The sequence below is a fragment of the Akebia trifoliata genome, chromosome 7, assembly GCF_017979445.1.
Source record: "Akebia trifoliata isolate Shusen 1 chromosome 7, ASM1797944v1, whole genome shotgun sequence".
In the NCBI taxonomy this organism is placed as follows: domain Eukaryota; kingdom Viridiplantae; phylum Streptophyta; class Magnoliopsida; order Ranunculales; family Lardizabalaceae; genus Akebia; species Akebia trifoliata.
Genome location: NC_141381.1, coordinates 3,410,086 through 3,437,028, shown reverse-complemented (window position 1 = coordinate 3,437,028; position 26,943 = coordinate 3,410,086). Strand labels below are relative to the sequence as shown.

Here is a 26,943-nt window from a genome sequence, read left to right as displayed (position 1 = left end):
GAAACCGAGTTTTAAAACCATCTACTCTTCTAGTCTGTCTGATAAGATCAAAAACTAAAGGTAGACGCTCTCTCTCTCTCTCAAGTTTAATTCCAGATTTTAAAAGAGAAGAAAAAAAAATGGTGGTGACAACTACAGTATCCGACACCGAAGCATCTCTCCACTGCACATTCGCTTCAAGATATGTTCGTAGTCCTCTACCGAGGTAGATTTTTTTTGCTATATTTCTTCAAATTTCATATGAGATGTGCTGTTCTTTTTCAAGATAAATCAAATTTAATTAAAGATGTTTTGATTCAGATACAAGATGCCAGAGAAATCGATCCCAAAGGATACAGCATACCAGATCATAAGCGACGAACTTATGTTAGATGGGAATCCAAGACTTAATTTGGCATCTTTTGTGACTACTTGGATGGAACCAGAGTGTGATAAACTCATCATGGCTTCCATCAACAAGAACTATGTCGACATGGATGAGTATCCTGTCACTACTGAGCTCCAGGCAAGTTATCTACACTGTCACTACAGATACCATATAAATTGGTGCGACCCACAAAACTTGGTTCATCAGTTAGATCTCCTCCGTTGATTTTCTTTATGGATCTAAATCTATCTAACAAACGGCTGAAATGGGAAATTGATTCCAGGAAAACTAGTATTTCTCTTTCATATCATAGTTCGTTGGACACTTTGGTGTCCAACGTCGTTGGAATTTATAAAAGTTTCCGGTGAGACTAGAAGAGTCGTGATAAATGACTCGCCAGGTGCCTCACTCGATCGACTCACTGTCGTGACAAGTTTGGGACCGTAGATCTATATTATGTCTCGGTGTACATGATTGAACTTCCCCATAAAAAAAGTGTATCCCGAAGCAGAAAGATCTACGGTTTTCAACTTGTCCACGTCAGTGAGTCGATTAAGTATGCCACCTGGTGAGTCATGTTATCAGGACTCGATTAGAAAATTCCAGATTGAATAATGATTTTCTGACTCCCATCTACTCTTCCGGCGTGCGTGGCATGTGACAGAACCGTAGATTTTCTTCCTCTAATGAAGATATGCAATTGTGCATCCCGAGAAAGGAAAATCTACGGTTTTGTAGAATTACCAGGTAGGAGAACCTGACACGCTCACGTGGCATACTCAAAATATTCTCCTCACGTGGCATGTGTTAGAACCATAGACTTTATGCCTCGGGATAAATATGCGAATCCCCATAAATCTGTTCAGTTAATGAAAAGTAAATTTGTGGTTCTGGCACATCCCACGTCAGGATGAGTATTTTGAGTATGCAACGTGGGGTGTCCAGTTATCATTACTCTAACCTTAAAAGATTCCCAAGAAATGATCTCTAAAAAACTTTGCTTCATCTCTAAGGAAAAACTTTCTAATCTCTAGGAAATATGTTTCTTTCGTCACTATGTTTGATTTGGTTTGAAGTTACAGAAGTTCGATCCACAGCCTAACCATAGTTACTTTTTTTAATAACCATGGTTTGGTTGGTTAAATTAGCAATGTGTCGCTGTAGAAAGAGGTTTGCTTAAAAAATTGAAAATCTGTCTATAAAGTAGACACGTGTCTAATTATTATAGCAAAGTAATATTATCTTCATAAAGTTTGATTTGAAAGCATAATTTTAAAACATCCGTGATCTGTCCATGAACGAGACCGAGTCATCTTAGATGAGTTTTTCAATACATTTGAGTCCTCTTGTTCAACAATGAGAAAAATAAATTATGATTTTAAATTTCGACAGATATGTTTGACTTGTCTATCTGTCTTGTTGGTAGATGATACCAAGATGTATGTCTCGAATGAGATTTAAAATCATATTTGAAAGAGAGGTCTTTTTAATATGTGCCCTTAGGGCATACGTTAAAGTATATCAAATACACCTTGAGATTTGATATTTGTACCAAAATTACACTAAAAATAAGTGTTTTTAGCCAAAGATACTCTCCTTGTTTACGACTGAGGAGTATTTAATGCACTGAAAACGTGTGCCCTTGGAGCACATCTTAACAAGATCCTTGAAAGTGAGGGTACTTGAAAGGACCAAAGTGCCCTCAAAACTTTGTTTCAAGAATCAAGAGTAATCTTAATGTGAGCAGGATAAAAAGAAAGAAAAAAAAAGGCCCAAGAGTAATCTGGACGGGCTCTCTACTTTAGACCTGCCATACTTTATTTAGACAAATTTATGGGCCAGGCCAAATTTAAGCCCATTTCTCTATTGAAATGTTTACATCTATGTTTGATGATCCCCACAACTATGTTTCTTCTTCTTCTTCTATAAATGTCCCTCCAAGAAGAGTTCCACTAATAACCTTAACTAGATTTTGTACGATTGCATGAGAAAATCTAAGAAGCAAACCAAATAAAAATATTCACTGAATAAAACCTTGGAAAACGATTTTCTCACAATTACTTACTCCCACTCCTAAAACTGAAGCCAATTCTCCTCTTAAACATTTTTCCTAGGCAATCAAATACCAGCAAACATTTTCCCGAAAAATTCATTTTGTCAAGAAAAAAAATGTTTTTCTCAGCAACATGACACCCCTTAAATTTATGCCTAAGAGGCACCTAACCTGAGTTTCAAGTGCTAGCTAAAGATCATAGGAATATGATTTTCATGTGAGCTCCTTGCATAAGAAATTAAAATCATGTAAACATTCAGAGGTTGACACGTCATAGAACGCATGAATTGTTGTCGTAAACTAAAAAAATGTTTGATGATCCCCTATATGACATGTTATAATTGGACCTTGTTAGATATATAAACATAGATATTAAATTCGAGTACGAGTACCTCTAATTAAAAAAAGAAAGAAAAATCAAATCTATGATTACGAATTGGCCATGAAAATTATCAAATTTAATGACTAGAAATCATCGATGAATTCACGCGTACTATAACACGTTTAAAAAAGACAACAAATTGTGAATGATGATGCTGTGATCTCTAGGCGCTTGGCATATCTGTGCAAGGAGCTTGCATCAAACTCGGACTCAAGACAATAGACGTGATTAATTTTTTTTATTTTTATTATCAATGTAGTAGATTCGGATAAAATATATTTTCTTTTATAGTAAAAATAAATTAACAAATTAACAAAAATGTATTTTACCAATTTTGCAGAACCGATGTGTAAATATAATAGCACACCTCTTCAACGCTCCGATCAAGGAGGATGAGGCTGCTGTAGGAGTGGGAACAGTGGGATCATCAGAGGCTATAATGCTGGCTGGACTAGCGTTCAAGAGGAAGTGGCAGAACAAGAGGAAGGCTGAGGGCAAGCCCTATGACAAGCCCAACATCGTCACCGGTGCTAATGTGCAGGTCTGCATGTATTATTTACTTGTGTGCCCACTATTCATATATTTGCTCTTTTATTTAAATAATTAAAAAAAAAAGTGTGATTAATGTCCAAAACTATATTTTTTCCATAAATGTCCCTAGAAGAAAATCTTATTACGTCTTTTAGTGGATAAACACAAGCTTTGCGACATTATAAAAACATTATTGCACAATGGCAACAATTTTTTAGGGATATTTATGGAAAATACATGGTTTTGGTGGTTGATAATGTTCCATTGAAGTTTTGGATGTTAGTATTCTCCTTTAGATAAATAGTTTCAATTGGGAGAATGAAGGTTCTACTTCTTACAAAACATGTCATCAAATTTTATAATTGTTCATTTTGTACGGAGCTCATAAAATTGGGCTTCGGCCTTCCAATATAAATTAGCTTATTGGCTTTGGTCCTTAATTTTCAACTTCTTCCAATATAAATTTTAATCTTATCTTTATTTATTAAGGTCCAAGATTAAATTTAAATAATTACATAAAACTAAACGTGTCTATAGTTCCTTCTTTTATAAATTCTTGGTATGTGGTTCTTTTTTGCAAAGCCTTATCCCAAAGATTTGGGGGCCGTTTAAACAAATCTTGTTACTCCATTCAATTATGTTTAGAAAGAAATTATATAAGGTAGAAATAATTAATAATGGAGACTGTGGATTTGTCTCCAAGAGACCTTTCTGCGAGATCCATTTTAATGCAAGCGGTATTATAGAATAGAAGTTATTTTTAAAGAGAAAAAAACTAAAAGGAAAGAAAAAAAGATGTTTGTTAAAAAGATTCTGATTGAATTATATAGAAATTAAAAAATACAAGAAGCACCTCATGTTTTTTCCTTTAGACATGTTTAAGATTGTATTGCTCCAAAAACGTGGACTGTATGCAAATCCCAAGGAGACATGTGGACTATCGGCACTTGTAAGAATTTAACTCCCACAAAACTAAAATTACGCTCAAAATATAAGTATCTAATACAAATATGACATCCATTTTGGATCGCATCTATTGGCATTCTTTATATTTTTCTAACCCGCTGTCAAATGTGTCAATTGTATGCTTTAACGGTTCCCAATTTGTAATAGATCCAAAAATATTGATCGTATTAGATTATTTAAGTCATTCAATTTGTTAACTCTATCTAAGAAGTTCCCAAATAAAAATGATAGAAGGCTAGAAAGCTTGACAGATTATATCTTTGATGGTCATGGTCATGGTCATATGTACTAGTTTATTATTGTTTGATATTTATAATTGTTGTGGTTTGTGGAGCCTGATAGTACTGGTCAACAAGGAGGTACTGTAAATCAAACCACGCCTTCACGCCGGTCGAGCTAAATTTCCTGATTAGGTTTATTTATTTCACTAATATTATGTAAAACCCTAGTTAGATTTCCTGGGATATTTATACTTCTCGTTTTTGGTGAAAGGGTGTAATATGTAACTGTAAATTCTCTTTATAGTGGAATCGATGTGATCCATGGACGTAACTCAACCTTGAGGGAACCACGTAAAATCTGTGTTTTTCTTTGTGTGATTGCATCTTGTGTTTGTTTTTCGATTTGTTTTCTTGTTTCGATTGCATCTGTTTTCTTAACAGTAATGTTGTATACAGGTATGTTGGGAGAAATTTGCAAGGTATTTTGAGGTGGAACTTAAGGAGGTGAAGCTAAGAGAGGGATACTATGTGATGGACCCCGTAAAAGCTGTAGAAATGGTGGATGAGAACACTATCTGTGTTGCTGCTATCTTGGGATCAACCTTGACGGGTGAGTTCGAGGACGTCAAGCTCTTAAACGAACTTCTCACTAAAAAGAATAAGAAAAACGGGTGGGACACGCCGATCCATGTTGATGCTGCGAGTGGAGGATTTATCGCTCCCTTCCTATACCCAGAGCTCGAGTGGGATTTTCGGTTGCCATTGGTGAGAAGCATCAATGTCAGTGGCCACAAATTTGGCCTCGTTTACGCTGGTGTGGGATGGGTCGTGTGGCGGACCAAAGAGGATTTGCCAGAAGAGCTCATCTTCCATATAAACTATCTCGGAGCTGACCAACCCACTTTCACACTCAATTTTTCTAAAGGTGATTTTTTTTTTTCCATTTATTTTTATTAGTCGGGACTTTATTAAAAATTTTGTCTGGTGATCATCACTCTGTCAGTGAAAAATAGTCTGTCTTAAACCGAAACAATCAAATACAAACCCAAAAAAATTGAAACAAGCATCGTTGAGATTGAGACATCGATATGAAATTTTGAACTATGATTAGGAATGAGGTTTTGTGATAATATAAAGTTTAGTGCCCATAATAATTGTGTTCCACTTGGATATAACCAAAAGATAACTTTTGTCCGTGTCTTCGTTACATAGTTTACAAGCAAACTAGTTATTGGTAGGATGTTTAGCCTCGAATGTGAATTCGTCAAATTGTGTGCCTAATCCTAGAGAACAGTGGTTTTTCTTGAAGTACTAATATTCTCATCTCTAGTTTTACTATGATATTCAAAAACAGTAAATAAAATTGTATCTTCTTGTTGTCTGACAGGTTCCAGTCATATAATTGCACAATACTATCAACTCATAAGGCTTGGGTTTGAGGTAAGTTCTGTAAAAATTTGTATATGCTTATGCCGTGCACATCTATGCTATATCTGATCAAGCATTTTTCTTTGCAAAAATCCCCAAAACTGAGCGCAATCATGTAAGTTGAACCTTAAGGGACAGAATGAGGATGCAAGGCATGTATGGAAGCTTTAAAAAAAAATTACTACTGTTAACAGAAGATATTTCTTTAAAGGACTTATTTATCTTTGATATTAATGAGATTCCCAGCTGGGATGTCATTGTCATTTAAATCAAAGAACCTACCCTGTGTTGCCATCATCTGATTCTCAGAATTTTTTAGAGAGCTTATATTGGCATTGCACCACCAACTTTTTTTTAAAACCATAGATATTGTATTTGGGGTGTGGATAACCATTCTTTCTTTTTAACAACAGCACTCCCTTGCCATTTCTTCTTTGCTTTCAGAACTTTTTTTGGGGGCATATTATATAAATTTCATTAATTAGTATAGTATATATAACAAAGAAGTTGGCGCGAAAATATAAGCTCTCTTATGTTTTATAGCCTGTTTATATATATATGATAAATTTTGGGTCCAACTCAAAAACAATTGGCAATAAGTGAAGAGGCCCAGAAGCTTATAAGGAGAGAGACGAGGCAATTTGTGTCCGATGTGGGACTAAACAACATATGTTTATTGCTGTCCATTTCAATTGTTATGATCACATGGTCATCTTAGTTTTCGGCAAAAAGATCTCTATGGTGGGAGTCACTAAGAGATAGTTAATGCTCCCATCTATACATCTAAAGGTGACATTTTCAGCCTACATGTTTCTATTTCTTTCGATGGGAAACTAAGTGAATTATCTTATAAACCTGGTGCAGGGGTACAAGAACATAATGGAAAACTGCATGGACAATGCAAAGGTTCTTAGGGAAGCTTTAGAGAAGATGGGTCGGTTTAAAATCGTTTCCAAGGAAGTAGGGGTGCCACTCATTGCCTTTGCTCTTAAAGATAATAGCAAACACACTGTGTTCGAAATATCCGAGAGTCTAAGGAGGTTTGGATGGATCGTTCCCGCCTACATGATGCCTCCTGATGCCGAACACGTTGCTGTCCTTCGTGTTGTTATTAGAGAGGATTTTAGCCGTAGTTTGGTTGGGCGACTTGTATCTGACATCGAGAAGGTATTGCAGGAGATCGAAGAGCTTCCAAGCCGGATTGCAACTAAAGTTGCCCATGCTAAAGCCACCACGGATAAAACCCAAGAGGAGATCGCATCATATTGGAAGAGACTTGCGGATCGGACGAAGACTAGTGGAATCTGCTAAGATTGATTTTGTTGGATTTCATTTTGCATGCAGTTTGTATGTTACATCTTGGCTTATTATGTGGGACTGTTTGGGTGTGTTTTGCCTTTTTTTTTTTTTTTTGTGTGTGTGTGTGTTGGTTATGACGGTTTTTCTAAGATGAAAACTTGTATCAATCCTATGAGGATACTACTACTACTATGTTGAACAGTTTTTTTGGAATTTTCAATATAATACAATAAGATACTTTTCGCCTTTTCAATTTATGGAAAAATTTCAAGAATAAAGTGAGTTACAAATATGGAATAAAAGTTTCTATGAACGTTTCAATTTATGGATAAAATCCGATAAACGACAATCTTACGAAAATAATAAACCCATTGTTACGTTTCACATCAAAGTGATGGCACCAGAGGAAAAAAGAAAGCAAAAGCGATTTCTGTAGTACTGACAAGCGAAATGGAGGAAGCCTAAACTGTGGAAACCTGGTTCTTCATCCAAATGCCCAGTGGAACCCGGGTTTCTTCCCACAAGTATTTTGGTGATTGTGTTCCTCCAAGGAAGGAGATTGAAACTCTCTCTCAATAACAAAAGAATTGGCTATTGTTGTAGCATTCCTCTAAACTAATTTATCATTAGAGGAACTAATGAGTTTGGTCTACAATGTATCATTCATGGGCATTGATCATGGTAAGGTCCATCGAATTTGCTTGGATTTAGCTAAATAGATCCAGAGGGTCAATACATGTTGAGCCTTTGTAAGATTTAAACATAAATAAATTGAAATATTGAGTCTTTTGGAGTCCATGTTTGATGATCCACACCTTTTGACCTACAACTCATGAGGGAGGGGGATGAATACTTGGTTCAACTCCTTTGATGGATTGATTCACCAAAATTCAGTTTTCTTCAAAAGGCAAACTCTAGCCATTCTTTTTTAGCATCAATCTGAGTAGTTTAATGGGAAAATTCTATTGACACACCAAATTTTACTTATAGCACAATAACTTATGAAGTAATATACTTGTACACCAAATAAGATTAAAGAGAAATCAAAATCATTTTCTTAGACAAACTTAAGTGATAAGTCGTAAAGAGAAAGGAAGGGAACAAGAGAACTATGGAGATAGGGAACAAAAAAAGAGGAGAGATTTATAATGAATTTGATTTAAAATATTCTATACTAAATCCTAAATTTCAAAAAATCTCCATGAATGAACCCTCCGAAAAATTCATCCACCTCCCTTTGAAGAAAAAAAAATGGATTTAGTCTCTCTCATTTGGAGTGTCTTTAGTGGTTTTCTAGGGCCAACAAATCATTTTTAATTTAAAAGATTGGGTTTTTATATGGAAATTTGGTGTGCCAATAGAAGTTCTCTTGAATAAAAACATTCATGGGCCAGTAGGAAGTGTGAATTCAATTTTTTTTTATGTCGGGCAAGAAAATCTCTCACCTAGTTAACACAAATTGGAAAAATCAGATGGTTGACCATTAGACTTGGTTAGAGTCTTGAATCAAACAGCAAATACATTATCATGATTTAGGGATTGGGTCCAGTCGATCTGGGATTAATCCAATAAGGATCATATTTTTATCGGATCTCAATATTAGGATCCGAAACTAAACTCATAACAATTGGATTGGGTCCAGATCAGACCAAATCCATTTAGATATACAAAATCTAAATGAACTTCATATATTTAAAAAAATATATATAATATAATTTACAGACTTTTTAATAGATTATCAAATCGGGTCCTTATTGGAAGTTATTGCACAGAATGGATCAGATTTCGGGTCTGATCCAATCCATCAATAGCCTTAGCGTGATTCAACAGTTGACATTCCAATTCTGGAAAAGTTTAATCCACCATCAAGTAGAACAATTCATATTCAATAAAAATGGAACCATTAACTGATATATTTCCATTTGATTGCAGTAGTTTTTGCTATTTCAGTGAATGAAACAGGAATTCTACTCTAAATATCATGTTCAACAGTTCAAGTTGATAATAGAAATTAAAATGCTTAAGCAAAAAAGGTCTGTTGCAGACTGATCCAACAAATAAAAGAACCCAAAATTACAATAAAATACCTTGTTGGATGACTACTAAGGCCCATATCCTCCAAAATCTCATCTTGCGGCATTGTTGCTTGGTTGTCTGCATAAGCAACTTCATTTTTCCATTATCAAAGTATTAGTTCCTTTCACCGAGACAACCCATAAATTCGTCTCCAATTAATAGGTTTAGGACGTCAAAGGGAATGAACTCCAGTAACTAAATGAACAGCCTCAACCAGCATCCGCTTCAACTTATTCATGATCGAATGTTGAAAATCTTCCATCTGAGAAAGTAACTCCAGAAATACTGAAAAAAATGAAAAACACATTAGTTACCACATTGCTTTTATCTTTTGCAATTTATTACTGAGTAGGAAAAGAACTAAGTTGCAGGCTTACCAAGAAACAGCCTTAACTGAAAATAACTGATGCTTCCCTTGAAGCTGGAGATCAAGAACCCAATCGTGAGATCTGAATACACAATAGATATTATTAGTACTGTCCATTTTTGTGGTCAGTTTGTAGCAATGTTAGAAATCTCGGTGAGTTAGCTTCATAACTAGGTATAGTTTATTTATTCTGTTTATTGATTGAGGATTAAGGCCCAAATCTGTCTAAAGCCATGTCTATTGTTATTGCTAGCGTGTTCATATCTGTTCTCACTACTTTTTTCAAAATGGGTAACCTAGACTCAAACCCACAAACCTCAAGGTTGCAATGTGCTGCAATATCGTCAATTGAGCTATAGGTCTTAGCCCACTGCTCTCACTACCTTGAGATACGTTCTGATGAGTCTTCATCTCGCCCTTTTAGAACGTTCAACTTGAATAACAATGGTTGTAAACTTGTAATTGACCAAACCATCTCATTCAACATAAATTTTCACAAATGCTTTCAGTTCTAATTTTATCTTTTTGGTCTTTCAACTCATCCATCTCAATATCCTCATCTTTGCCATGCTCAATCTATTTACATTGTTTCTTCTTGATGAGCAACATTTATATATTTTACAAGTAATAACTACTCTTTTATATATGTAAAATATTTCAAATATTGTCCAAGTCATCAAGTTAACTTCCTGAACTGAGATTTTTTAACGGGGCAAATAGCTGTTGACTCACCAGATTCAGGTTTTGACTTCGTTGACAGACCGTATACTGAGTATTTAGCATAGGTAAGTAGCCTGACCCGCTGTGGAGCACCCAACTTGCTAATTATAGACCTCAGTAGCCCACTGAAATGGAAGTTTAAAGAAGGAAAATGGGGAAAGAAAATACAGGTAAGGAGAAGAAACTATTTCTGCATTTCACATCAGGACTGTTTGAAAAAATGGTTTCTTACTCTGTACGCAGTATTGTAATAAAGTCAGGTGGCAAGGATTCCATAAATGAAGAAATATCTTCCATCTTCAAAGACAGTAATTCTAGCTTTAGATATTTTTTCTCTTCGGCTGTCAATCCTCTCCCAAGAGCTGATTTACTGCAAACCACTTAGTTACATAAATTGCATGGCAATTGAAGTATAAAAAGTACGACATTAGCCCTCTAATCAGCAGAAAGTTAATTTTCCTTTTTTTTTTAATCAACAAAAAACCTATAAATTGGTTGAATTAAGCCAACAACTGAACATCTGACAATGATTGAAACAAAAGAAGAGTTGCATCTGGAGATGAATATTGGCTCAATAGTGTACAATTAATGTGAAATAAATAGTTTCACCATTCAAAACGATGGCTGTGAAATGGAAAGTTTTCATTACCTGTCAATAGTTCTCCCAGTGAATATGATTGGAAAATATTTAGAATACTTTTCAACACCAAATCGTTGACCTAGAAGTTCTATTTTGTGTGAGTCCTGAAGAATCAATGCTTTCCATAGTTGACAATAGTCCAATCGGAACCCTTCATCCAACTCTTTGTAGATCCCATGATCCAAAAGAACTGCAAATGTCACCCATGAAATGCAATATCTATATAAAAAAATTATGATGTAAACAAGAACATGCGAGTAGTCTTTTTAAAAATAGATTAAAAATAAAACACTTTCATCTTAGATCAGCCTAGTATGGGTTGAAGCACATACCTAGAGAAAAACCATTTCGACGTTCAGGAGAGACTAATATGTTACCAGGATGTGGATCACCATGCACAAATCCATGAATAAATATCATTTCAGCGAATACTTCAACTAATACTTTGGCAACCTGCAGTACTAGTCAGTCAAAAGTAGTCTAAGCAAGTTAGCAAACTACAAAACGAAGAGCGTGTCAACAACAATCTAAGAGGAAATATCCAAGTGTCTACTCTACTACAAGTAACTTGAGATACTCCATATGTGGATTCAATTGCATTTCGCAACTTATCCTCTAAAAGAAAAAAGAGATGGACGAAGGGCAAAAGAGTCTACTACACATGGATGAATGAACAAGATGAGTGACCTCAAAGTATATGCAATGTTCGACTGGTAATCTCCGTACAAGCATAAATTGCTATTTTGCCAACTAGTGAATCAATGGGTTGAGCTCCAAGATTTCAAATCCCACTAAGATAAAGAACATAAAAATGATCTTCTTTGAGCATGCCATCTCAATCCCAACAACACCCCAAATTCATTCTTATAATTGATCTATTCCATTCTGTTCAAAAACTAGAAACTGATTCGAAAAATTAGTTCACTACTAAATGAAGCAAAAAAGAGTTGTTTTCCTGCTATCGACTCTTTGTTTGGAGGAGATGTTTCCTCTCAAAATGTCATCTCATCCACCATAACTAGTCTACCTACCAAGTAATATTTGATGGTATTGGGTTGAACAACCAACTTGTCAATTGTGCATTTATCACACTCTTGCCATTGTGTAAAATGTTTTGTACATAAGAATGCTTTAAGTCTTCTTTTAAGAGAAGATATATGGTAAAATCTAAACCCAATGGCTATTAGAGTGAAAACTTAGTTGTAATCTAGATTATGATATTGGATAATTAAAGTGATTTGTTAATGTGTAACAACCAAGTGTAACAACCTTTGTCGGATTTATTCCAAACTCCTTCAAAAATCCCAAGTCATCAACCTGAAAGTTTAAGCAATTTCTTGTTAATAGCACATATATTGTCAAGACTCAAGAGTGTTGTACATAAAATAGAATATAGGCACCATATGTAAATACATTAAACACTGTAAACAGCTTTCTGACTTAACACCAAATGACCAAGTAGACATCACCCAACTTGCTGTTGAATGCAGCAACTTGGCTCTAACTCCATATTGTTTTGGTAAAATTAAGTATATTCCCAACTTTGTTGTCGTCTTTTTAAATGAGTCTGCTCATCCAATCAACTTGGTCACCCAGAAATGTATTAGTTGAGATCTCGAGTTCAACCATTGTACACACATGTAGAGACCCAAACCTCGCCCGCTTTTGAATTATCGAAACAAGAACTTTACGTGAGAGTGGAAGCCCCAAAAGGGGAATTGGGAATTTTTATGATAGGAGATCAGAGTGTTTTTCCCTGGAGATGGAAAATTCGTCCACCAGGTTTTATAAAATTTAGCAATTTCTTCCACTGCCCTGGTCCTTTTCTTGGCCATCTTGCTGCTCAAGAACACCAGTCACAGAGCCAGTGGCCTCAGGAAATTGAACATTGCTGTAAAAGAATGAAATTGGCTGATATTATGACGATACTAGGTAGTATAGATATCATTATGGGAGAAGTTGATCGTTGAAATGATAATTGGTACAAATCTTTTATTACCTCAATTTGTCTTGTTAGGACCAATCTGTATCTGGAGTAACACACAGTTTTGTTTCTTGTCTTTTGTGATTGTTTTTATTTGATTTTTTTATTGTACTTGTCCTATCCATCAGATCCTTCATTTTTGTCTTTGTCGGTGAATAATATGTCCAATCCAGGGATCTAATTCGAATTGAAGATTCATGAATAATCAGATTGGTGATAATAGTTACAGATTTTTTTTTTCCATTTTGATTTTGACTCGATTCATATCCTTTCCTCAATAATAAATACGCAGTCTACTCTCCAAAACAAAAAAAACAAAAAATACGCAGTCTAACTAATAGTCAATATACTCCAAATGGCATACAAACTACCGGATGATGTAGAAAGTATTTCTCTATAGAAGCTAATAACTAAGTAATTTGTCCAAGTGTATTGAGGTTGCTGCTAATAGAAATCGCACATAAGAGGGAGGGACAACATAAAAATAGTCGCAATCTTTTCTCTCTTCTTTATTTTTGTTGTTACCATACTTCTTATTTCAAACCACATTATCAAATCTCCTTTTTAAATGATCCTCAGATTGTAAGGGGCTCCTTTTTATGACTTTGTATGTAGATGGGGATCTATTGTACGAGGGGGAAGGGGTGTTAGGTTGTTTCACCTTTTGATGTTGTAAATTGTAATCATTGGTAGATAGTTTTGGTGACCAGGTTTTGAGGTATGAGAGACATGCGAAATTCAAGCCTTTTTGCAGGCACATACAGGGTCCGAACCTATAATTTTTTTTTCTGATTTTTTCCTAGTCTTTCCCCAAAATGGTCCTCCCATTTATCATATATGCCAAAAATGACCCTGCTCAAAAAGATTTAAATCGTTTTTCTCCTCTCATTTACATCAGTAAGTTTGAAATATGTGGTTTAGGTAGCTTGGTCTGGAAGGTGTTTGCAATTGACTTCATTTTTATTTAATTCAGAAACAGTTAACCTTCCCATATATAATTCCACCCAATGTTTAAAATCTCATCTCGAAGCAATGTTTTGGTCTAGACAAAAACCAAGATAGTCTCAGCCAAAACCAGAATGTTTCAAACGAAATTGTATGAAACTTTAACCATGATTTCCCCCGCCAAAAGACAAAATCCTTGAAATGGGTGCATCTGCATTCCTGCAGCAGTGATCCTCTCAAACTGAACAAAATCATCCAAACACATCAAAAAATAGCATCCAGCTGAGAATAAGAGATTCACAATCTATAACTTGGTCAGATTAACTTTTCGAAAAAGCTTTCTTTAAAAAAAAAAATTGTAAAATTTTATATTAGACGAGTAATATTTAGCGAGGACAAATCATACAATGATGGATTGTTTAGACATGGCCTAATTTACTGTTCCATAAGTAAAATGAGGGAAACACAATTGGCAATGGTGCCTAAGAAGGCAACAATGACTTTTAAGGGAATCTCGAAGTTGAAGCTGCTCCCAATGATAAAAACCAACTAATGTGAATGAAGGTTGAGAACCCCTGACATGCTTTGCTATTTTCAAGAAAGGGAAACTTATATAATACCCATGTGTTTAAGCTAACATGGCCATTAGGAGCATGAGATAAAGTCATAGCTTAAACAAATCCTCATAAAACATATGATGTGAAAATGACAACCATACCTTGTTTCCGCTGCAAAATTGCATCGTCAATACCTGACTTCTTGTCAAATCCTGCATACATATATGGTTGTCAGCTTGTTCCATAAAGAATCCTCATTAATCAATACAAATGGCTATTTAGATGGATTATGAGACTGAGTGTTTTATTCGCCATTAACAAGTTTTCGGATTAGGGACGATTCAGCGGAGACACAATGCACCCAGTAATTTGTAACTAGAAACAACTTCAAAATACAGTTGGTGTGAATCCAAGGGGTGTTTTTTTTTTTTTTTCTCATTCGAAATCTTCTTGGCTATTTATTTTTCCCTATTCGGTCGTGCTTCTGTCCAAACACGTACCTAGAAGCATCAAGTTCTGACTAAGCAAATATTAAGGAAATGAAATGTAAATGTAGATACTCTGAAACTTGTTCAGGATCTTACCCAAAATACACGAGGAACCTTGACCATCTTGTTCTTCTTAAAGTTTTTAGCCGTTCTCTCAGAATTCCTGGCCTCTTGAACAAAATCTGAGAAGTCAAAATCAATATGCTCTTTAAAAAACAATCTTCTTTCAAACTGCCACTTCAAGTAATTCAATCCTCATTTAACTCAGATCATTTTTTTTGCAACTTAAAATAATTCAAAAACCAACCAAATAGAACGGAGAAAGTAAATTCTATATTAGATATCCCACCAGATTCTACCACTCACCAAGTTCCGAAGATATTGCCTTCTTAAATTCTAATACTATCCATCCAAATCTGTACTCAGGGAAAACCTGTAGAAAGAAGTGAGACATCATGATCATTACCATCATCATCAAAGCCTTATCCCGATTATTTGTGTTGGCTCAACAAATCCCACTTTCCCATTCAAAGGCTCTAGAAGCAAAGAAAATCATTGAAAAAGTAGTGTTCTCTAATGGCTCATCAATCAAAAGAATTACCATATATTCAGATATCACATAAGTGAAAACTTATCAAAACAATTCTCGGTGAACTCTTCAAGAAAATTAATTAACCAGGTTTCTTAAGACTGGTAAATGTCTAAAACTATAGTACAGCCTAATATATATCATAATGAGCATATTCTAAATGAGGGTTTGACATCTTCTGAGCTGGGCATGATTGACATCTATGCTACAGTGTATCATCCTATATATTTTTTATTTATTTATAAGTATCATCTTATATTATGTCCTTCGATTCTAGTCCTTTCTCCTAAATTTCTGTAGTTTCTTAACTGTTTGAGTTCAAGGCCTTAGTTGAGCATCCACTATTAACATAAGAAATAATGATTTAACATCTTATTAAAGAAAAGTAAATATACAAGTTATATGTATATGTCACCAAAATAAATAAAAAAAATGAAAGCTACAAGTTATCATTTGTTATCTAATTAAAAGTTAAAGGACAGATATCACAACTGACTGTATACCATGAAAGAAATTCATCAGGTGGCAAGAAACTTATTTCATACCCAAGCAATGGAGTTTGAGAGGATAGCCATGGTTGCAATGTCTATTTTCATCTGGTGTTCTAAGCCAGGGTATTGCACCTAATTTCCACAAGAAAGAAATAAAAATTAAAATATAATACTATCCCACTAATAATTACCCAAAGCCACCCAGCATGAGTTCACCTTAAATGCATTGCAATTGTCTTAAGATACAGATTCAAAGAGAAAGAGGAAGAGAAACAATTCACTTTTACTTCTCATATCTTTGTTTTTAGTTGTCATTTGATAAAATACAAACTGAAACATTCCAAAACAGAATGAAACTTTGAAATTCAAGAGAAATATTTCAGTTTCAGCTGAGACCAAAACAAAAAATTGACCCCAAAATATGGAATGTTTCAGATTGTTTTGGAATGTTTTGGTCCAGACCTCATCTCGGTTTTCTCCTGAACAAAACGTTACCTCGAGACTAGATTTTAAACCATGGTTACATTAAACACATATTTGTATATCATTGTGAATCAACAAAACCAACCTTAACTGCTACTTCCTGATGATCTTTCAATATTGCATGATGTACTTGAGCGATTGATGCAGCAGCAATGGGTTTTTCATCAAATGACAAAAATCTGCCAAGTACAAATAGATCCATGAGCCAACAATGATCAGATATTAGTTCAAATAGCAACCAAACAAGTAAAAGCTGAACCTGATTTTCCACACAAGTATTTCCACTTCCAAATCAATATTTCAAAATGCTCAACAATTAATGAAGAAAAAATCCATCCTGCTTTATATTTGTTACCTTTCTCTAGGGAACATAGAGACTATACATATACAAAAATGTTGAAAGAAAGCTTTCTATGAATTCCCGAATGGTGACCCAGAAGTGAGGACATCATGAGAACCTACCTAAGGGCAAACCACTTCAAGCAAACTAAAAATAACCTTATGTTAACGCCTGAAAGTAAATTTACCTCAATTATTTAATTTGGAGATAATTACGTCATTGAATTTCACCACTTGATAACTGACCCTGAATTTTGGGGATAAGGGTTTGTTGATATATATATATGGGAACAGATCAAGGGACATGAAAAAACAATGTAACATTAATAAAATTTCAAAATATGGGCTAGAAGTTTCGGATTGACCTGATTTTTTGTGGGGATGATCTCTATGATGGGAAGAACATCCGGAAAAAAAAAATCAGTCCAATCTGAAACTTCTAACCCCATTAAAAGTGATTTAGAATATGGACCGTCGATTTTTTGCCAATAATTTGTAAATCACTTTTGATGGATTTAGAAGTTTCAGATTGAGCTATTTTTTGTGAGGATGATCTTCTCATCATAGTGACCATCCTCGCAAAAAATCAGCTCAATCCAAAACCTCTAACCCATATTTTGAAAAACCATTGTTTTTACATATGTCCCATGACCCGCCCCCTATATATATTTATAAGCAAAGATAAGGGTTTGTTGATGATGATGACTTCTACTACATGAGGCCATTAGAACTAATTGCTTTTTACTACCCACATAAACTAAGTACAGGACCTACAATATTCTCGTCAAGTCTGCATGTGAACTTAACAAGGATGAATTTATCATGTCCACAGGAGAAAATACATCAATGATATGACATAATTCGATGAAGCCAAGATGATCATAATTGGGAGGAGGAGGAACATGAAAACAGACGAGCCACCAAACATATTTAGAATATCCCTAGCAAAATCAATTGGGGAGTTCTTCAAGACATAAAAGAGTTCAATTTATAGGAAAAGAAATGATAAATTTCCTTTATTAGTTCTCACTTCGGATATGTGTGGGCATGCATGCTTGTATCATTATGCCACAAGTACATGGATAACTACAGATAGGAATAAGATGGTACTTGCAGACTAAATAGAAGGGTATTTAAGAAATACCCCCCTGTTAAATTGGTGGTATTAGGTGTAACCCCTTGCAAAATGCAAGATTAGGTTTACTCTCCTTGACCGTAAGTCAACGTTGAGTTTTCTTGTTGATTTAACAGTTGAATTTTAATTTTTCCAAAATGCTATTCAAATACTTAAATTACTAAATCAAAATTTCACTGTTAAATCTCAAAGAAAAGGCAACATTGACTTACGGACAAGGGGGGTAAACCTAATCTTGCATTTTGCAAGGAGGTAAACCTAATATCACCAATTTAACAGGGGGTATTTCTAAAATACCCTAAATAGAATAATGAAAAAGTTGTCAATGGAGTTTCAAAAAAATAAACATGCGTAAGAGACAACTTACATGTCTGATAAATCCTGGCCCAGATTGTTTACTAGTACTTGTTTAATAGCTTTGAAATGACAAGGAACTGCCTAGGGCATCAGACACAAAACAATTAGCAAGAAACTGAATCAGAAGCATTCCCAACATTTTTCCATGCAAATAACTATCTGAAATGGAAAAAAAAAAAAAAAAAGTTCACATATGGATGTGAAGCTAAAACTAACCTTGTCCTGCAAGGACGACAGAGTTGACGAGTATTCTTGCGGAACTTGCCGCAAAGCTGCAACAAATTGGCCAGCTTTCACGTAGAAACCTTTATTGGTTTCACACAATTTCAAAATCCTCTTGGCCGAGCGTACATGAACCTAAATTGCCACAGAAGTCAAAATTTTCAATATAAAATGAAGGTTATTGGGGTTATTTTCTAACAATAAATAAATAAAAAACCTAACAAGTCTCCTTTTCAGTAAAGCTCATCCTTCGCAATTTACACAGAGTAACATCCCTAGTTCTACAAGTTACTAATTTCAATACGAGCACCTTAAAACTCAGTATATCGAATATAATTCAAATTTTCATTAAAAATTAGTGAAAAAATGAAGATGTTGTAATTTTTCCATACAAGAGATTGATTATTTTTAGTAGCTCATCAATAAAACAGGTATAAATACCCGAATTTTCCAGAATCTCCAAAATTTTCAGGTTTGCGATACGTTTTATTAAAAATGTAAATTTTAAAAACAATAAACCTATAATTAGACAACTTCAATTACAATGCCTATATATCTTACCACTTATGTATCTGTAATCAAATTCCATCCAAGAAACCAAGAAAAGACATAAAATAAACAACAAAAGGGTCCGATTAGATGCACCTCTGATAATTTTCGGAAATACTCATCAGAATCAACTGGTAGCCCATGTAAGGAAATTTTGTAATCGACAACATTGAAAGTGATCTGCAACAAAGATCAAAATGAAATCGAAGATAACATTTGGAATGAATTGGGGAAGAGTAGAAGAAATCAAAGCTGAGAAGAAGAAGAATCGAACTGTGTAGATAGCACGAGTGGAGCGAACAACACCGTTCAATCCTGCCCTAATTTTCTCGTTGAGGTCATCAGGGAAGGGAGTGAGATTAGGGTTTGATGAGGCAGATTTGATGATCAGAGCTGCAGAACCAGTAGCCGTTATGAGGTACAAAGTGTTCTTCTTCACCTTGGCGGGAAATTTGAAAAACTGTCTGATCTTCATAAGAGAGTATTCTGTTGTTTGTTGAGGACCATTACGAGACAATAAACAGGTCTGCAAAGGAAAGAGTCCGAGACTCGGTATTGTCCAACTCGTTGAGTCAACACGTGAGTTGAAGAGTTACAGATAAGAACGTAAATGGTTCGAATCATACCGAAATCCAACCCGGTAATTTTTATGCATCAAGGCGGGCAATAAACGGGCTTGGCCTGGACTTGATTGAGCTACAAACCAGCCCACAATAGCCAGGTTGCAGCTTAGACCAGCCTTATACCCTTATTGGGCCTAAGCTGCCTAAGCCCAATCTAAGTCCTAAATTTAAGTAGCTTGATATTTGTTTTTCATTAAAATAGGCTCAGAGCCATGGTGTTTAAGCTCGGTATCATGTCTCATCTCGTTCAACTCCAATACCAAGTCGTCTTGGACAAGTTTTCGGATACATTTGAGATGTCTCGTGAGACAAATAAAAAAATTGAACCTGACTCGTAAATCTCAGTCAAAAAATGACTTTGTGAGTTGGTCTCATTCAGCTCTGATACCGAGTTAACTCGAGCGATACGTCTTAGTCTCAGACGAGTTTAAAAACCATGCTCTGAGTTCCATTCTTATTTTAAATTTATTTTAGGTTTTTTCTATTATAAAATCACACATTTAATTATTTATATAATATACTTATATGCAATATATTAGGTTGGGCAGGGTTGGGCATTGTTAAGCCCTAGCCCGGCTCGCACTTAATGGGTTAGAAAATTTTATGGCTAACCCTATCTTTGTGGCTTCAAGATCATTGACTCTAACCCTTTTTTATAGCCGTAGAATTGATTGGAATTTCCAAATTCAATAATTGTTCATATTCGAATGAATATTTATGATCTGACCCATGCATTTCCATGCTATTTGAATACCCTTTCAATAATAGAAGATATGGCTCTAAACAAAACTACTTGTCCAAAAGAAACATAGTAATCAAATTGGGATAAAAGGATTAACCTTCCTAAGTGAGGATCTGATCCCACTCTCAAAGGTGTGAAGCAATCAGAATTTTCAACTTCCATGTTCATCCTGACGAAAAGATCCACATGAGAACTCCCAATACATGTAAAAGCATCAATTTATCGAAAAGTACTATAACATTCAGTCATAAAATTACATCCAAACATGATATTTATCCCATTTAATTATCCCCAAAGTTTGGAGATTAATAATAATTACCATATGTACACTATACATCATCAGTGTTTCAGGCATGGCTTGCAAACCACGATACTCTAGAAAGAAATCCTACGAAACCTTCTTGCATTTGTACTTTGCCGCACAGTATACATAGATGACCAAGTTCAAGACACTGAGACCACCCAAAAGCCAGAAGAAGTAATCGAGATGCCCCCCATTCAAATTATTGGGTATCCAACCGGGCTTTCCACCTTTGGTTGTAATGGTAGTCACAATGGTCAAAATAAGTGAGCTTAGATAATTCCCAAGCGAAGTCATCAGAAGTTGTAAAGCACTAGACAAGCTCCGCATGGCATCCGGGGACTGGTCATAGAAGAACTCAATCTGCCCAATGACAGTAAATACCTCTGCTGTCCCCATCAAGAAATATTGAGGTATTTGCCACAAAATACTAATGGGTACTCCAACATCTTTGTCAACCAAATCAAGATCTTTCGCAATCTCCAACCGTTTGATCTCTACCAATGCAGCAGATACCATGGATAGTATAGATATGAAAAGCCCAATGCCCATCCGTTGCAACTCAGAGAAACCTCTCTCCCTTCCTGTGAACTTCCTTACAATTGGGATTAAGACCCTGTCATATAATGGGACCCAAAAAATGACACTTACTACATCCGTTGCTGCCAATGATGCCGGGGGAATGGTGAAGGAACCCATGGTAGTGTCCATAACCATCCCTTGCTCCACGGACATTGTAAACATCTGAGCATAGACAGTAGTGAAGACTATGCCTGTGGCCCAGATAGGAAACATGCGGATTAGTATCTTCAGTTCCTCAACCTGAGTAACGGTGCACAGCCTCCATGTATTAGAGAAGTCCCCACTTTTAACCTCGAGCTCCGACACCACCGCAGCTTTGTCAAGGCACCTGTGGATGTCTGTCAGACACTGAAACCATTCCCAAAGACACAATATGCTGGCATATCCTTACAACCATTTTAGATAGTTAAAGAGTTGCCATCCAGAGCAGTGTCCCGTACCTATAACAACATATGATGTCTACATGGCACTTTTTGGTTGGAGATTAAATCATCAGACAGTGTGCAATAGAAAACAGCTTGGTTGGGAGCCCATGTGTTTTAAACTCCTACTAAAATGTGCCACATAGACACTGTTCCTATTCTATAGGAATGGGACACCTCTCTGGATCGTGATTCATAGGTAAAAAAGTATTAATTGTATGAGTTGTGATCCAAAGCAGTGTCCCATTCCTATAACAACATATGGTATCTACACAGCACGTTTTGGTTGGAAATTAAACACATTGGGCTGTGTGCAATGAAGAAAATGGCTTGGTTAGGAGCCCATGTGTTTTAAACTCCTACTAAAATGTGCCATATAGACACCATTCATATAGATAGAACGGGACACTGCTCTGGATCCTGATTCTAGGTAAAAAGTATTTATTGTATTTGATAAAGAACTCTAGAGTTAATTAGGAGAATAATGGAAAAGATAAGGAAGACTTGTAATTGTATTCACTAGGTTAAAAAAAGAGGAAGATTACTTGAGATCATCACTGTGCTCCAATTTCCGACTCCCTTCAATTGCAGTGGTTCCGTCGGGTAGTTCATACAGAAGAGAACTGTCATGAGGTACCTCAACATTCGACTTGCGAAAAGATGCAACCAAAACTTGGCAAATTCTCGTAAGAAGGCTTCCTCCTGGTTTTTTATATCTATAAAGTGGTGTTCCTGAGAAGAAGCTTCCAATGGCAAGTCCCATGAACACTGTAGGAATGCCAAACCCTAGGCCCCACCCAAGATTGTCTTGGACCCACACTAGAAAACTAGTAGATATAAGAGCACCAATGTTGATAGAGAAATAAAACCAATTGAAGAAAGACCCTTTCTTCACTCTCTCTATTGGATCTGTACAATCAAACTGATCAGCCCCGAAGGAAGACACGCAAGGTTTGATCCCACCAGTGCCTAGTGCAATCAGATATAGACCAAAAAAGAATACAAAGAGCTGAGCTGGAGTGGCTGATGGGCAAATAGAATCCACACAAGCAGAAGGCCTAAAAGCAGGAACTGATGCTGAAAGGGTCAATGTACCCATTCCCTACACAAAAGAAACAAAAATGACTAAATTCAAGAAAAATAAACAGTAGAGTTAAAAACAAAAATCAACAATATAAAGAATGCAAAGATGAGGGACCTTGGCGCTGTATGGGTTAGGATTCATTGAGGATGATGGATTTGGGATGTTTATACATAATTATTCCAAAAGTAATCAACATCTTACAATACAACATATGCAAGAAAGATATATGCGTCCGTGCTGAACACTGATAAGAAATGTCACACTCACTGACCCCAAAAACCAGATTCGATAACTCATCACTAAAGTTCATTCCATATGTTGAGATAAATAATTTTTAAAATATTTTCGTTCTTGTTAACCTTAAGCATAAATATAGAAAGAATAAAATTTTAAAGCAGTTGATATACATTAAAATTATATATGTATAACTTCCAATGCTTAATGTGGACGCTGGTAATCCTCTATAACTTGCTTTTTCAAGAACGCCCTTCATTTATTGTTTTGTCTTTTAGTGCAAAAAAATACTAAAAATGCTTTTAGAAAATGCCATTGCAATAAATACCTTTTACAAAAATGTCATTGTATAATGATCATATTACCCTTACTTTTTGCATTAAAAGACAAAATAATAAATGTATTTCAAAAGTATTTTCGAAATACCAAAGCTATGGAGGATGCCAGCATCCAGGTCTTGGATGTTAGCATTACCCATATATATATATATATATATATATGTATTAGTTGAAACCAAATATTTGAACAACTTTGGATTAGCGTTTGGGCATGTGGCTGACACATGAATATGGTCCCAACATGGAAAGTCTTTGTTGTATCCTATCGCCTAACACGGTTCACCAAAAAATCAGATGAAAAGATGGGCAATTTCTTACGATGAAGTAAATTGTGGAGAACACTGCAATTGTCCAGTATCTTCCCCAATATGCATCTGCCAGAACCGCTCCAATGAGGGGTGTAAGGCAACAAGTGCCTGTCCAAGTGGTGACATTTCTTGCAGCAGAGACATTTCCTTCATTTAGTTTTCTTGTAAGATAAGTAACAAGATTTGTCGCAATTCCATAATAAGCCAAACGCTCACAGCATTCAGTACCTGTATTTTGTTTTGCAATTGTTAAAAGTAAAAAATGGATTTCAGTGGACATATGAAAGTAGTTTGGTTGTCTGAAAAGTGATGCAAAACCTAGAATAAACGGGCAAGCTCTCCAATTTCCAGTTTTATGCCTGAGGACAGGCTTTCCATTAATGTCAACTGATCCATCTCCGGTGTATGGTCCTTCACATCCATTCTGAAATGTACAACAAAGGCATCAGACATCGGTGCTGTTGTGCAAAGCTCCTGAACTTATGGGGAAATGGGTTTTTAAATAATAAATAAGTATAAAAGAGAAATAAAAGAGTAACTATAGTTTGTACAACGTAAATGGAAGAACTAAGTTTGGGGAAATGGGTTTTTAAATAATAAATAAGTATAAAAGAGAAATAAAAGAGTAACTATAGTTTGTACAATGTAAATGGAAGAAATAAGTTTTAGATGTTCAATGATATTGGCGAAATTATGTTATGGTCATATCACATTGAACATGACATTCGACATGGAGCCCCGCACATGAGCAAATGGAATTTGTGCATTTCTGTTATCTAAATTGCAATATGTACATGAATGAAAAAAGCCCGTCATAGATCTTCTTAATGTCTCCACTTGCAAACAGGTTATTATGAAGGCATTTATTTTTAAACAAAAAAAAAAAAAAAAAAAAACATAAATAGGTGCCCTGGCACCATTTTGCACAAGTGAAATTCCATTGGTGCACCAAGGTAGGATTAAATGGGTTGTTTTGGCTAGTTTGGTTAAAGGAGCTCGTTGGAATGGATTCTCATTGGTAAGACAGTTAAGGACATTCTGCCCACTTTAAAATTTGGACGAACTGCATGATAAAAGGAACATCACTAATTGGGATGTCCTGTTTCATAACCATGTTCAGTATGCCATGGACATGATTAAGAACATTTATTATAATACAAGAGCCCTCGCAGTCTCATACCATTAAGTTGTTTTACCTAAAGAAGTTTCCATTCCACATTACCAGAATAAAAGTTAGAAAAACTGGTTGGATTTGAATACTTGGAATTGTGCAAGGCATGATCACTGCTGCAACGAGGTTAATGTTTTAACTATTGTAGGGGTTACGAAGAAGAAACCCCCTTTAGATTGTGAAAAGAAGATATCCCCAACATTAGGGTTCTCTAGGAAACTCATCATCGTGTATGCCTTGTCCCAAAAAAATATGACTTTGATAAAGACCCATGTATAGGTTGGCACCACAGCCCATTTCACCAATCAATCAGCAACCTCAAAAACCATGTGGAGATATTGACACTATTTATGCCATCTGTAAGCTTGACACAAACATGGTTTCAAATCTCAGTTTGACGTCTCATCTCGTCCATGGACGAGACCGAGTTGTCTTGGATTAGTCAACTTGTCTTAGGTGAGATAAACCATTTAAATCGGTTTATTATTATTTAATCATATATATTAGTATGAAAATAATTATTTTTTAATAAAATAAGTTGGATTAGAAGATTTTTTATATTATAAAATCATATTTTATTTAGATAATAAGTGTTTAAATTTTAAAAAACTATAATTATTCTCATTAAAATATACAAAATCCTGGTTGACTCGGACGAGTTTTACTAACTCAGTCAAGATTTTCAAAATATCATCCAAGTCAACTCATTTATTCGCTAGATTCTGCAGATGTGAGACACCATGTCCATCCGTCTCGTTCACCGACAAAATGGAGATGACTCAGGCAAGTCATCTTGCTCTGAGGCAAGATTTAAAACCATGGACACAAAGCACTTATTTTTTCTTTATTGAGTCTGGCAATGCAAGTATAACTCACATTGGCCGAGGATGGTTTGACATCATTTTACACAAGTTGTCAGCCCAACACAACCCACTACTTCATCCCAAAGATTTGGAATCAGCTTAAAGAATCTTGTTCCTCCATTCCACTTTGTCCAAAACCCCATCTTCTATCATTGAAGTAAGCTTATATCTACCTATTAAACATAAACTGTAAAACCCACAAATATTCAATAAAATTAAACCAAGAATTTTTGCTTGGTTAGAACAGTGTGACAGCATACAATTAATCGTTTTGGATGAAATTTGCCGAACCAGGTAAAGATGACTCAGATTATCTTGAAGTGTCATAAATTTATTTAGAGAATTTGAAAGAAATAAAGCAAAGGATTTCTTTAATTTTAAAGGAATAAAACTACAAATTACCTCTAAAAGCCCATCCTCCAAGAGAAATCTCTCATCCTCCTGAGAACCCATGAATCCAATCAGTAAATAGATTTCGAAATTGAAGAGAGAGAATCAAATCAAATCCAATATACAAATTTGAGATGTGGTACTTGTAGAGAGAGAGAGAATTCTCTCTTTCTCAAGAATCCAGATTCAACAAGGTTGTAACTTTCTATCTTCTAATTATGACTATGTACAAAGCTGAGTGATCTGGTGACGTAAGTAAGTTTACTTGGCCGAAACCAATTGGATATCGCATTTTTCTACATCTCTTTTTGGACTTTTGTCTCCTAACGACAGTAGAAACTTTGAATTTTCTACCCTATAAGAAGATAGTGTTTGTATGATTGATTGTGAGTTAAAATAGGTTGAAAAATAAAATTAGAGAATTTATCTAATCAAATCCTTACCGATTAGTAAGAAATTTGAAATCAACAATTGTTGGAAATAATCTGCAACAAAGGAAAAAAAGAAATCGAAGATAATATTGGGAGGATTTCGGAGAAAAGTAGTAGAAATCAAAGCTAAGAAGAAGAATCGAACCGTGTAGATAGCAAGAGTTGAACTAACAACTTCGTTCAATTCTGCCCGAATTTTCTGGATGAGGTCATCAGTGACGGGAGTGGGATTAGGGTTTGATGAAGCAGGTTGGAAGGTCAGACC

At 35.3% G+C, this 26,943-nt stretch overlaps 3 protein-coding genes across 4 annotated transcripts; 1 reads left to right on the top strand and 2 right to left on the bottom strand.

Annotated features, from left to right (window-relative positions):
* The first annotated feature begins 44 nt into the window (after nt 1–44).
* On the top strand, nt 45–7,500 carry LOC147398005 (glutamate decarboxylase-like). The gene is made up of 6 exons (XM_086447111.1): nt 45–205; nt 301–505; nt 3,143–3,343; nt 4,977–5,445; nt 5,908–5,960; nt 6,813–7,500. The coding sequence occupies exons 1-6, from the start codon at nt 120–122 to the stop codon at nt 7,257–7,259; spliced, it is 1,461 nt and encodes a 486-aa protein (XP_086303237.1). The 5' UTR covers nt 45–119; the 3' UTR covers nt 7,260–7,500.
* LOC147398004 (Protein kinase superfamily protein) lies at nt 7,236–19,693 on the bottom strand. 2 transcript variants are annotated; one of them, XM_086447109.1, is made up of 16 exons: nt 19,464–19,693; nt 19,286–19,369; nt 18,635–18,775; nt 18,429–18,499; nt 16,673–16,766; nt 16,159–16,236; nt 15,391–15,457; nt 15,121–15,206; nt 14,698–14,748; nt 12,320–12,367; nt 11,383–11,503; nt 11,060–11,240; nt 10,643–10,780; nt 10,423–10,535; nt 9,701–9,772; nt 7,236–9,608 (listed from the first exon to the last, which is right to left on the bottom strand). In XM_086447109.1, exons 1-16 carry the CDS (start codon nt 19,662–19,664, stop codon nt 9,496–9,498), a joined length of 1,659 nt encoding a protein of 552 aa, XP_086303235.1. In that variant the 5' UTR covers nt 19,665–19,693; the 3' UTR covers nt 7,236–9,495. The 2 variants fall into 2 exon arrangements, with proteins under 2 accessions (XP_086303235.1, XP_086303236.1); XM_086447110.1 differs by lacking the exon at nt 12,320–12,367.
* Nucleotides 19,694–20,754: 1,061 nt separating this feature from the next.
* LOC147398003 (protein NRT1/ PTR FAMILY 8.3-like) lies at nt 20,755–26,606 on the bottom strand. Its single transcript, XM_086447108.1, has 5 exons — nt 26,260–26,606; nt 24,142–24,247; nt 23,834–24,051; nt 22,405–22,961; nt 20,755–21,765 (listed from the first exon to the last, which is right to left on the bottom strand). Exons 1-5 carry the CDS (start codon nt 26,308–26,310, stop codon nt 20,943–20,945), a joined length of 1,755 nt encoding a protein of 584 aa, XP_086303234.1. The 5' UTR covers nt 26,311–26,606; the 3' UTR covers nt 20,755–20,942.
* Between the last annotated feature and the right edge of the window lie 337 nt (nt 26,607–26,943).

Excerpts from the sequence above, each read along its gene's own strand:
- LOC147398005 (XM_086447111.1), top strand. The coding sequence starts at position 120 with ATGGTGGTGACAACTACAGTATCCGACACCGAAGCATCTCTCCACTGC. Across the intron at positions 206-300 it reads GTTCGTAGTCCTCTACCGAG|ATACAAGATGCCAGAGAAAT; the intron begins GTAGATTTTTTT and ends GTTTTGATTCAG. Across the intron at positions 506-3,142 it reads CTGTCACTACTGAGCTCCAG|AACCGATGTGTAAATATAAT; the intron begins GCAAGTTATCTA and ends CCAATTTTGCAG.
- LOC147398004 (XM_086447109.1), bottom strand. The coding sequence starts at position 19,664 with ATGAAGATCAGACAGTTTTTCAAATTTCCCGCCAAGGTGAAGAAGAAC. Across the intron at positions 15,207-15,390 it reads GGCAATATCTTCGGAACTTG|ATTTTGTTCAAGAGGCCAGG; the intron begins GTGAGTGGTAGA and ends TTGACTTCTCAG. Across the intron at positions 10,536-10,642 it reads ATTACAATACTGCGTACAGA|TGGGCTACTGAGGTCTATAA; the intron begins GTAAGAAACCAT and ends CTTCCATTTCAG.
- LOC147398003 (XM_086447108.1), bottom strand. The coding sequence starts at position 26,310 with ATGGGTTCTCAGGAGGATGAGAGATTTCTCTTGGAGGATGGGCTTTTA. Across the intron at positions 24,052-24,141 it reads AGCTTGCCCGTTTATTCTAG|GTACTGAATGCTGTGAGCGT; the intron begins GTTTTGCATCAC and ends AACAAAATACAG. Across the intron at positions 21,766-22,404 it reads GAGCACAGTGATGATCTCAA|GTGCCTTGACAAAGCTGCGG; the intron begins GTAATCTTCCTC and ends AGACATCCACAG.